Below are 13,032 nucleotides of genomic sequence, written 5' to 3'. Positions count from 1 at the left end.
AGATTTAACATTTTATTTCAAATTCGCATATGATCCAAATAATTAACATTAAGACAAATAAAAATCATCCTAAAACACCTTAAATCTACCACACACGTTTCTATAAAACTATTACCATATTACTGAAATATTAATATTCACACAAAGAAGTTCACATAGAAACACCTTACAGGAAATGTACGGAAGCATTATACTACTCAAGTGTGTGATGGGAAAATATTAAAATACTTTCTACTTACATAATGCTCACAAGGAAAGATCTAAAGGCCAATGAAAAAAATTAAAAATGATAAAATATTAGTTTCTATTTAGTACTGGTCTGAAGTTCTTGATTTTCCAAGGAGAAAAAGTACAGGAGGGAGAAAAACAATAATATTCTGTAGCGCCCACCACATCCTGGCCACTGTGAGCAGTGCGTTGTCTCTCTCATCTCATTGCAAGGGCAACCACATGGGATAGACCTGAGAGCCCAGGCACATGGCGTTAATGGACCCCATTTTGGACAGCTGTGCTTGTAGTAAATACAAGTTTCATACAAGATTCCCCAGGTCATACCTTTTTCCTATCCTAGAATTGTCCAAGGACCTATAGGACACAACTCTATTTGATTTTATTTATTCCAACATTTTTCAAATGAAGGTGACCACAGGACACTGTCCTTTCCTCTAAGTAGCTCTTTGAGAAACACTGTACTACATCAGTCTTTCTGAGATGAGTAAGTTGGATATATTAGCGGAAAATGCAAAGTATACAATTTGTCAAATACACTCAAAACAAGTTCATAGGAAAGGATTTTGATCTGGGTATAATGCTACATTTCACCTCTAGAAATACTTAACAAATGAGTGAGCGCAGTTTTTGTAATGCCATTTGAGCTGTCCCTACAAAAGGTGTGGAAGAGAAGGAGGCCTAAAAGACACTGGTAAAGTTATTGATTTTAGTGAAAGTATAGGTTTTCATTTCTAAAAACAATAGCATGAACAGTGAAATCTGCATCTTAGTAAATCCAAAACACATTCTATAAAAATGACTATTTTATTAAACCAGAAAGAAAGTAAAAGTCTTTGACTATGAGTTTGCTGAGTTGATACTATTATCATAATATCCCTATTTAAACAAAATAAATGAATAATTTTGGTTTTTCAAAGTGAATATAAGGAAACCAAAGGCAATTTGAATTGAGAAAATCTATTTTCTTGTTATTGCATTGTCACCAAAAGGTCAGCAGAATAAGCACAATATGTTACAGAATTTCCACTCTAATATTATCACAAATTCCATTATTTGTAGGATGTTTTCTCTGCATTATTCTGTGTGAGCTACTGTGTTAAAATGTGGATATGAGAAATCCAAATCAAAGTTTTAGAAACTGCGGGCATTTGCAACTCTCCAAATATTTACTTATTTTGCAGAATTAAAAACATGCTGTTGCACTTGCCAGTTTGGCTCAGTGGTTAGAGCGTCAGCCTGCAGACCAAAGAGTGGTGGATTCAGTTCCGGTCAAGGGCATGTACCTTGGTTTCAATTCGATCCCTGGACCTGGTCGAGGTCATTCAGGAGGCAACCAGCTGATGTATCTCTCTCACATCAATGTTTCTCTCTCTCTCTCCCTCTCTCTCTCTCTTTCTCTCTCTCTCTTTCTCCTTCCCACTCTCTCTGAAAGTGGATGGAAAAATGTCCTCAGGTGAGGAGTTAAAGTAAGTAAGTAAATAAATAAATAAATAAATAAAAACATGCTGATGTTCTAAAATAACATTTACTCTAATACTTGTATCCATTGGTAATTCTTAAACATAAACTGTGGCCTAATGTGTGTTAAAGACATGGTAGGAGCACACACACAAAATGTGTATAACATGGTGCCTGCCTTACAGAACTTACAATTCAATTATGAATTAAAATAACAAGATTGAACACATCACTACAGTGCAGATCCTTGATATTCATGAGCAAGTCATCCGTAAAGCTTCATGGATCCCAAATGTCAGGCCCTCACTACAGCCCTCCTGTGTTGCTGAATTGGGTAACAGATCAACTACGTGGATTTCAGAAGTGAAGCAAGAAGAGAAAACATGATAAATAGTACCTTTATGAATGCCCAAGTCTTAAAATCAATTGTAAACTTATGTGATACTGATAATAATGCTAGTATAATTCAGAAAGTAAGGATATGTGCAATCATGTGTTCACAGGAATTATTGCACATCTACCATATACTTGACAAATGTTCTTAGCATTGGCATTATAGCAGTGAATAAAAAATATACAAAATTCTCTCATTAAGCTACCATTCTAGTGGAAGGAGACAAAAAGTGAATTGATAAATATTTAATTTATCAGGTTATGCTATAAGTGCAAGAGGCATAGGCAATGCTGAAAATGGGGATTGATTGTTATTCATTTGGATTAGTCAGGAAATATTTCTGATACTTTGACATTTGAGTAGAGAACTAAAGATGTCGAAGAGAAGAACACACCAAGCAAAGGGGAAAGCACGTGCAAAGGCCCTGGTGAAACAGTGACGTTAGCAAATTTGAGGAGCAGCAAGAAAGGCAGTGAGGCAGGAATGAAGCGGGAAGGAGAGCAGTGGGAAATGAGGTCAAGAGAGTTGTGTACTTGCATCATGGACAGCAAAAGCCACTGTACTAGCCTGAGCCAGGCATGGGCCAGAGTCTTATTAGAGTGTTATGACATCAGATAGCATTGTACAGATCTTAAAAGAAATGAAATTTATCTCACCTGAAGGAAAATAAATAAATGTGAGATTCATACTTATATTTGTTAGCAATCTGATGTTTAGGCATAACTAGTACTTCTAAAAACATTTAAAGCAAGACCAAAGCTTCTACTCAGACTTCTATTCAAATGAATCTTCTATTCCTGGCCATTTTTCTCCCATCACAGCATCATTCTGAATCCCACTGAATTCATCTGGCCAGTTCACTGGTTTTCCAGCTTTCTTCATTTTATTCTGAAAATCTCTCAAAAAAAAAAAGAGAGAGAGAAAGTATAATCAAACTAGTCACATATGGTTCCATGTAAAAGGAAAACTTCTGAAAAACTATTTAAATGTCTGGTTAAAATTCTTAAAAATCCATGGTGGCCTCAGTCTGCTACCAGCATATAATAGCAGAAACACAAAGAATGCTAAAAGGCAAAAGTTCTGACGCCTGTCTGATAAAGGTGTTCAAGCATGGGTTGGAAAAAAGGTGAGAACTAATCAAGCAAGATGATTTCATCCAAAATATACATTAATTTATGAGGTGTTAACAACATGGGAATTAACCTATGAAATTATTTTATTAAACAAAAAGAATTAAATGTGCTACTCTCATTATAACAGAAATATGAACTACATCATACCAAAAAATAACCAAATAAGGACTAAAATGGGTTTTATAAGGACAAGATGCCTAAGTGGTTCAGGCCCTTTCAAGTTCAACATACTAAATCAGGAACTGAACTTTCAAGCTGACTTCTTCAGCCTTCATAGGCTCATATGGGCAAATGACGGCTATCTCCATTCTTCAGTTTCCTCAGTTAGTCGTTGAGGAAAATTCCCTTGCAGGGTTTCCCAATGGGTATTTTTAGAATTGCTCAGGTCTGCCAATTGCTAAATATTATGATTTTTTTACCATGTGTCTATAGACCTCAAAACAATTATTAGCAAATTCCAAGGCACACTGAAGAAGAAGAAGAAGAAGAAGAAGAAGAAGAAGAAGAAGAAGAAGAAGAAGAAGAAGAAGGAGAAGGAGAAGGAGAAGGAGAAGGAGAAGGAGAAGGAGAAGGAGAAGGAGAAGGAGAAGGAGAAGGAGAAGGAGAAGGAGAAGGAGAAGGAGAAGGAGAAGGAGAAGGAGAAGGAGAAGGAGAAGGAGAAGGAGAAGGAGAAGGAGAAGGAGAAGGAGAAGGAGAAGGAGAAGGAGAAGGAGAAGGAGAAGGAGAAGGAGAAGGAGAAGGAGAAGGAGAAGGAGAAGGAGAAGAGAGTCAATGCATCCTAGTTTCACTTATTGAAAATCCCCTAAAAGGTCATTGGAGTGCATTGTTCAATATCCTGAATATCATTTCTTGAGACCCGGGATTGATCATGGTGTTTTCTGTTGAACTTATATAAATGAAAAAAAAAAAAAATCCAAATCTGCAAATTTTATTGGAGACAGGAGCTTAAAAAGGTTGCTACTTTCATAAAGCCTTTCTCAATCAGTTACACAAAAGTAATTTCTCTCTCCTTTGAAGTATTTTAGCAGTTATGGCCTATATTAATCATTTGTCAATTTATTTTATACTGCTTTTTGATAGCTCTTCTTTTTTTGCATTTAAGTGTTATTTTAATAATTCATTGTTGCACTTCTCCATGCTTAAGACTTATTTAACAGAGTTTTTAAGCATTTTTAAGATTAAAGACTAAAAATTTAATAGCTATTCAACCCTTTCCCCAGACAAAGGCACTCAGGTATTGTTGCCATATTTGGAATATTTCAGACCCTCCTAACAATATGGTGATCAGATTTCTTGATTTTTGGTATATTGTTGGAGAAAAGTTCACAGCTAACTAATAAAAGGCATAGATACTGATACCAAGGCAATGTAGTCTTCCAAAAAAATATTCACTCAGGCCTGAATATGTCAATTTACAAGGGTAACCACAATTTTCACACTGTTAAAGATATGAAAGCTATGATTGAAGAGAATTCTGGGAAGAGAGCAGTGTAGGAAGCACCAGGAAACAGTCTTCACACCTACAAAACAATTGCACTGGCTGAATCTGTCTAATATAACTATTTTGAAACTTTGGAGTCTATTAAAGGCTTGAAATTTCCATGGAAAGACTTGGATGTGGTTAATTTTAATTTTAGTCAATTTCAGGACTTAGCATAGTAGTGGCTACCCATCCCCCAGGCTCCCCCTGATGGCTGACAGCTGTGAATGTATTCCTAGAGTGGCTTGCACACTGTTTTGGGGAGCCAGCAGGCTCAAATAAGACCCTGCTTTCCAAATATCGAGAATCTGTGTTCTGAGTGCTGATACTGCTCCTGGTCACAAAGGGCAGATAGAGAGGACAGTGGCTAAATCGTGACGAAATAGAAAATCTGAATAGGTGTAAACTAAGGTTGAGTTAATAATCAAAAATCTCCTGACAAAGGAAAGCCCTGGACCTGACATCTTCACTGGTGAATTTCACCAAGCATTTAAAGAATCAATACCAATCCTTCTCAAACATTTCCCAAAAAATGGAAGAGGAAGGTATACTTCATAACTGATTCTATGAGGCCAGTATACTTCACAACTGATACCAAAGCCAGACAATAACACTGCAAGAAAAATAAAACCCACAGATGAATATTCTTTATGAACATTGATGTAAAAATCATTAATAAAATACTAGTAGACCATATTTAACAGCATATTAAAAGGATCATACGCCATGACTAAGTTGGATTTATTCCTGGAATGCAAGGGTGGTTCAACATGCAAAAATCAGTCAATGTCCTATACTATATTAATAAAATAAATTTTTAAAAAATGCTCAATTGATGCAGAAAAAAACATTTGAAAAAATTCAACACCCTTTCATGATAAAAAGACTCAAAAAGAAAACTACCTCAGCATAATAAAAGCCATGTATGAAAAACCTATAGTGAACATCATGCTCAATGGTGAAAGATGAAAAGCTTTCCTCTAAGATCAGGAACAAGACAATGATATTCATTTTCACCACTTCTATACAACATAGTATTGGCAGTTCTAGCCGGAACAATTAGACGAGAAAGAGACATAAAAGGCTTCCAAATTGAACAGAAAGAAGTAAACTTATCTCTATGTGTAGATGATAATCATCTTATATGCAGAAAACACTAAAGATTCCACAAAAAGTTATTAGAATTAATTCAGCAAAATAGCAGGACAAAAAGTCAACATGAAAAAGTCACTTGCATGTCTATCCGCTAACAATAAAAAATATGAAAAGAAAATTATAAAAGCAACTTTATATACAATAGTATCAGAAATAATAAAATACTTAGGAATGAATTTGATCATGGAGGTGAAAGACATACAACGAAACTACAAAACATTGCTTAGAAATTTAACAAAGACATAAATAAATGTAAGCACATCTCATGTTCATGAATTGGAAGACTCAATAGTATTAAGATAGCGGTACATCCCAAGTAATCAATAGATTCAATGCAATCTCTATAAAAATCCCAGTAAAATTTTTGCAGAAATGGAAACATTCATTCTAAAATTTATATGGAATCTCAAGGGACCCTGGAGAGTCCCCCAAAAATTCTTGAAAAAATAAGAACAAAGCTGGAGGACTCATACTTCCTGATTTCAAAATGTACTACAAAGATACAGTCACCAAAGCAGTCTGGTGCTGGAATAAAGACAGACATAATAGACCCATAAACTGGAATAGAGATACCAGGAATAAACCCTTGCACATATGGTCAAATGATTTTTGGAAAGGGTGCCAAAACCATGGGGAAAAGATAGTCTTTCCAATAAATGGTACTTGGAAAACTACTTATCTACATGCATAAGAATGAAGCTGGACTCCTATCTAATACCATATACAAAAAATTAACTCAAGATTGATCAAAGACTTAAATAGAAGACCCCAAACTATAAAACTATTTTAAAATATTGTGCATAACATACATTATTAGAGTAAAAGGCAATAGACTGAATGGAAGAAAATATTTGAAAGTCATATTTCTGATAAAAATTAATATCCAGAATATATAGAATTCTTAAAACTCAATAATGAAAAAACAAATAAACTGGTTAAAAACTGGATAAATGACTCGAATAGGTATTTCTCTAAAGAAGATACACAAATGGACAATTAAGTCCACATGAAAAGATGCTCAACATCACTAAATATTTGGAAAATGCAAATCAAAACGACAATGAGGTACCATCTCATACCCATTAAGATAGGATATGTAGAAATTAGAACTTTTATGCACTGTTATTGAAAATTTAAAATGTACAACTGCTATTAAAAGAAACAATATGGCAGTTCCTCAAAAATTTAAAAATAGAATTACCATATAATCCAGCAATTCCACTTCTGTATGTCTACCCAAAATAATTTAAAGCAGGGTCTGAAAGATACATTTGTACACTTATGTTCATAGCAGCATTGGTCACAACAGCTAAAATGTGGAAGCAACCCAAATGTTCATCAATGGATGAATGGATAAGCAATATGTGGTACATGCATATAGTGGAGTATTATTCAGTCTTATAAGAAGAAAGGATTTTGACGTACTATGACATGAATGAACCTTAAGGACATTGTGCTAAGTGAAATAAGCCAGTCACAAAAAGACATACACTATATGATTCCACTATATGAGGTACCTAGAGTAGTAAAAATTACAGAGACATAGATTTGTTGTTGCTGGGCACTTGGATGGAGGGGGGTGGTGGAATAGAGAGTCGTTTAATGGATATAGAGTTTCAGTTTTACAAGATAAGAAGAGTTATGAAGATGGATGGTAATGATGATTGTACAACGTTATGAGTGCATTTTATAGCACTGAACTGTACAGTGGTTCAGTTAAAAATGGCTAAGATGGTTTTAGAAAATTGGATTGAAAAGTAAAATTATGTAGAGGGCAAAGCATGTACTTTGATCTCAGTGAAACTTGGGTTCAATTCTCTGGTCCTCAGCTTATTGCTTCTGTGACTTTGTGTAAGTTACAAAAGCTCTCTAAGGTTCTATTTCCTCATCTGCATAAAGGAAATGATAATATCTTCTTTGAAAATTATTGTGATTATTCAGAGAATATATTAAAACACCTGGATAAGACAGAAGCTCAAAAAGCTATTCATACAGATTAGGACCCTCACTGGACACTAGCTGGTAATGTCTGTCATTAGCCAGATGGACTTAGGACAGAAAAAATCTTATATCTGAGAGCATTTTCTGTTTAATTTTTATTTTTAAGGAAACTTGGAGCTTTTCACCCAACTTGAATAGGTACAAGCTCCGCTGCAAGTATTTCGTCAAAATTCATCTTCCTTATCCACCTTTGTTTTACTCTTACTCAGTATAATGTTCCTACTTATGTTTTGTTATATTATATTATATTATATTATATTATATTATATTATATTATATTATATTAATGTTTGTGCAGCTTCAACATTTTTAAGAAGTTGTCTAAATACATGAACAAGGTAAATCACCTAAATTTTGAACATTGACAAATTTCTTAAAGGATTATCCAGTTCAATTATTATTTCTTTAAGCCAATAAACACGAGGAGAAAAGAAGTTAAAAGCAAAATGTCAGTTGACCATGTTTTTCCATTTTCACTGGATTGTCATTGAAGAGAAAACCTGTAGTCTTCACAGTGGCTTATGAAAGAAAATAATTTCATGCATTAAATTAATAGGATCTTACAAGAGCGTTGCTGTGGTATAGAAAGAGATAGCTGCAAAGAATCAAGGTTGTCATTGTTTTCACTAGTCCTTTCTGTGCCAGTTATCTGCCATGAATACCAAAAAACAGAAAACCAAAAATTCCTGAAAAAGTAGATTTTCATCTTAGCCCTATCACTTTATGGATTATCTTGGTAGCTTGGACCATGCCACTTTGTACACATGTGAATACCCCCCAAATCATGAAGGTTGAAATTTTGACCTACACCTCTTACTTCACAGAAGATATCCCACTGCACCTGGTCTACAAATGAATGTTTTTCAAGTCCTTTACCTCCAACACAGTTACTTTTAAAACTGTCACTGAGTCACTTCTTCAAGACTTTTTCAGCAAAATGCTGATTCTATCAGATTTATTTTCAAAAACCTGGATATGATTTCCTCAGCATTTTGAGGGCAAAATGCCAAATTCACAGAACCATTCAAGACAGTGTAAATGACCAAGCAGACATAAAGCATATATTACCAGCTATAAGTCATTCACTGGAAGTTACAATAAACTCTTGCATTTCTTCAGCTATGAACATATCTGGACAGGCTTATATAATAAATCTGATTATCTTTACATTTAGGAAGGAATCACAATGTTATTTGAATGGAGAAAAGATTGGTACTATCCTTGACGTGGTAAAAGAAATCCTTGGCTTTTTTATTAAGTCAATACCCCCTCTATGTATGCTCATCAGGGTTGTTATTTCCCCATTTAGGTGGTGAGTATCTTTTGTGATCATTTATTGAGCCATATCATCATTCTTTGTATGCTCTTGATATGTAAATATTAACAAAAAAAGCATGTAAGCAATTTAATAAGTAAAATTGATATGAGACGTGCTCGCTTCAGCAGCACATATACTAGAAGCGGAATGATACAGAGAAGATTAGCAAGGCCCCTGTGCAAGGATGACACGCAAATTTGTGAAGCGTTCCATATTTTTTTAAAAAATTGATATGAGGCGCAGCCATAACTGTATTTCTCCACCACATTTACCTTTACAAAGTTGTAATATCTTCTAGGATTTCTCCATCCACATAATTGAAGAAATGTTAAAAATGGGCTAGAAATATAAATATTTGATGTACATATCAACCTGAGAGATGTCCTGAATCCTAGAAGTATTGAAATTCATATCAAATTCATTGCAGGCAGTAATGATCCAGGACACAGTTCGCTAAGGCATCCTGTTTCTCTCCTTCTTTGTTAAAACTGTTCTCTACTTAGTGTATACTCTTCCAGAAAGTGGACAAGAGACGGAAAAATGAGATCAAAGTAACCTAATGTTTTGCTACCATAATGGAGGCACCAAAATATCTCATTATAAAGGAGGTAAAATTGTATTTTCCAAAGGGAAATTTGGTGATTATCAGTGGGATTTGATTTGTTCTAATGCTCACTCATTTGGATGGCACTTGAGAAATATTCATAAGTAAAATAATGACATCTGTATAGGAACTATTAATACTTGTTTTATATTTGGACATCCAGTCAGTTACTCTGGATTTTCTCTTTTTCCTACCCTGATGGCAGTACCAAAGAATTCTCCCTGCCCGCCACCTGTCCACCTTGCATTGTTCTTCTCTTTTTGCCCTAGAAGGGCTATAGCAGAGCTAATACATTCTTACCATGATATTTACTGACTCATTTTTAGTCTTATTTTCCAAATTCCACCTCCTGAGGCACTAGTTATGTGGTCACACATGTGTCTCTTGATCATTATTGGTTAATAAGTCTCCTAGCTATCAATCCAAATGACAGCACATACATTTTTCTTACCAAGAAATTCAGTCTATGTGGCATTTACTCTATTTACAGGAAGTATGGATACAAACACAATCCATTGAAATGTATGTGCGGGTACGTGTGTGAGAGAGAGAAAGACAGAGACAGAAATATAGAGACAGGGAGACAGAGAGCAAGCTCCAGAAACCTGCTTCTTGGACACTGAGCATTCCACATATTTATCACAACCTTCCAAATTTCCACTTAGAAGTTATCGACTTCACAGACAATTTTCAATGATGTCCAACAAAAATAAATTACATACTTATAAAGCCTTCTACAGCTATAAAGCAATTTTACAGATATTACCTCATTTGATCATTACAGCCACCATTGCATAATGTAGGACTCTCATTAACCTATCATTACATGGGAATGAAACTTTTTGATAAGTGCTTACAAAATCCTGTAGTCAAAAACAGGAGTCAAAACAGTGGAGTCAAAAACAGGAGAAATGTCAAAACAGTAACTGAAAATGTATGAAGTTGCTGAAGAGCCTGTATAAACAATTCCACTTTGTATTTTACCTGGAATTTTAAACCTAGCAAGTATAATAGATTAAAAGGATCAAATCAAATTGTTAGTTGAGGTTTTCAGAATATCTTCCACAATTAAAAATCTTTTTCTCTTCTTTAAGATGTACAATTAAGAACCTATGTTAAGCCCCCGACTGGTGTGGCTCAGTGTTTGATCATCAACCCATGCACCAAGAGGTTGCCGGTTCGATTCCTGGTCAGGGTACATGCCCAGGTTGTGGGCCAAATCTCCAGTGGAGGACATGCAGGAGGCGGCCATTTGGTATTCTCTCTCATTGATGTTTCTCTCTCTCCCTTCCTTTCTCTCTATAAAATCAATAAAGAAAAAAAAATTTTTTAAACCCTATGTTAATGGAGAGATAATCAGGTTGATTGGATTATCTAGACTGACTTCACTCACACCATGTTCACAGATTAGTCCTCCATTTCAGATTATTCTTCAAAGCAATAGCAACAAAGTCAACTCAATTTTAAAGATGCAGTTATTTTGATATGTGAAAGTTCTATTTTAAAATATGACCCAAATTTTTCCCAATCTTATATAATATTACAGAAGTGTCATATACTGCATGAAATTTAAATTGTGATGAATTACTTATGACATTAGCAGATTTTGAGTATTAATGAACTCAATTAAAGGTCCTAACTTTGTCAACACAAAGTACTTTTCACATATGTGATTAATAACAAAAGAGGGTATTTGAAGCTTAATTCTTTTACCAGCTCCCCAGTGTTAGATTGTGATATCCATATCACAAACATGATAAATACTCTTAATCAGTGGTATAAGAGTTCTCATTAGGTACTCATTAAACTCCTTCCTGCACCTTAGGATAACCTTGAGAAGTGCATTAGACACTAATGAATATATGTTTTCATTCTATAACTCTTATTAATGATAGTGGAATTTATATACATGCACTAAGCAAAGATAGTACGTGTAAACTATAAAAAAATAAGTGATTGGAATTTCATATCTTAATATCAAAATAAAAGATATATTTGTTGATTTGTTTAAATAAAACTCTGCATAAATGCCACATATGGGATAAAGATAAGTTGGAAGAAAAAAATCTTCAGACACTTAAAATACTTAAATGTTTGGCAATAGTTAAGATAAAAATAAATAAACACCTGAATTTTTTACAACAAGAGTAATTTTTTTTAAAACAACCATTTTGGATTCTGTCAGATGTTACAGTCCAGTTCCTTAATGTATTTTTTTTTTTTTTAAAGATATAAAAGGTGATTGTTTTAATATAAACCAGGACTTTTAAAATCCTCTCTAGCACTTTCAGTTGTCACATGGTCATAAACCAAAGACCCAAATAATTTCAAATGATGATACTATTTAGGCAACAATGCTATACTATTTAGGCAACGGTGCGCATGTGTCAGTACTTTTAATGTTGTATACATAAAATGATAATAAAAAGATGATTATAAACAAGATGTCGCCCCTCCATTTCTGTGGTCAGCACACTGCATTACAGTAAACCAAGTTTATGTTCCACCATCAAGTGTGGTTTTCCCATTAGTTCACTTTGTGATGGGTCATTAAGAGTATCTTCAAATCCAATAGTCTCATCACTACCCCTCAAAATACCCAGTGAAAGGTTTGAGCTTGGAAGAAATGGAAGACGCTGAACCTGTTGCACTGCCTTGAATTCCGTTTGCAATTTTAGTGGAGCAAACAGACCCTGGATGTTTCTCAGTGTAGAAAAATTCATTTTATCTTGGTTGAGCTGGAAATTTTTTTCTGATAATTCAAGAGGATGACTGGGCAAAACTTCATTTTTCACACAAGAAAAACCTTTTCGAAGAAGATCATGATTTTCAAAAGGTCCACTTGCGGATAGCTCAGTAACTGGAATACTGTCTTCTAGCTGAGATCCAAGCCCTCTGGTATCCATCTTCAGGTCGCCCTGCGGAGAACTCCTCAGCATGATACAAATGATGAATTGATAAACCACTAATCTCTCCTCTGCTCTTTCTGTTTTAATTTATTATTGTTTTTCTTTATTTTTTATTTTATTTTATTTTTTAATCATCCCCCAAGGACATGTTTTTATTGATTTTTTTTTTAGAGAGAGACAGAAACATCAATGTGAAAGTGAGACATTGGTCAGTTTCCCAGGTAAGGAATCGAACCCACAACCCAGGTATGTACCCTGACCAGGAATTGAACCCACAACCTTTTGGTGTACACTGAATGTTGCTCCAACCAACTGAGCCACACTGGCCAGGGCTATTGTTTTTCTTATT

The 13,032-nt window shown here is 34.6% G+C and overlaps 1 protein-coding gene and 1 non-coding gene across 2 annotated transcripts; one reads left to right on the top strand and one right to left on the bottom strand.

Annotated features, from left to right (window-relative positions):
- The first annotated feature begins 9,282 nt into the window (after positions 1-9,282).
- LOC118623159 lies at positions 9,283-9,389 on the top strand. Its single transcript, XR_004958243.1, has one exon. It is a non-coding gene; the product is annotated as a U6 spliceosomal RNA (small nuclear RNA).
- A 2,766-nt stretch (positions 9,390-12,155) lies between these two features.
- LOC118622916 (proteasome maturation protein-like) lies at positions 12,156-12,680 on the bottom strand. Its single transcript, XM_036250506.1, has one exon. The coding sequence runs from the start codon at positions 12,678-12,680 to the stop codon at positions 12,255-12,257; it is 426 nt and encodes a 141-aa protein (XP_036106399.1). The 3' UTR covers positions 12,156-12,254.
- Positions 12,681-13,032: the final 352 nt, after the last annotated feature.

Source organism: Molossus molossus, unplaced genomic scaffold, assembly GCF_014108415.1.
Source record: "Molossus molossus isolate mMolMol1 unplaced genomic scaffold, mMolMol1.p scaffold_m16_p_9, whole genome shotgun sequence".
NCBI lineage: Eukaryota > Metazoa > Chordata > Mammalia > Chiroptera > Molossidae > Molossus > Molossus molossus.
The sequence above is the reverse complement of the archived record's forward strand: the minus strand, read 5'-3'. Positions and strand labels throughout refer to the sequence as shown.

Coding starts and splice junctions, on each gene's coding strand:
- LOC118622916 (XM_036250506.1), bottom strand. CDS start 12,680: ATGGATACCAGAGGGCTTGGATCTCAGCTAGAAGACAGTATTCCAGTT.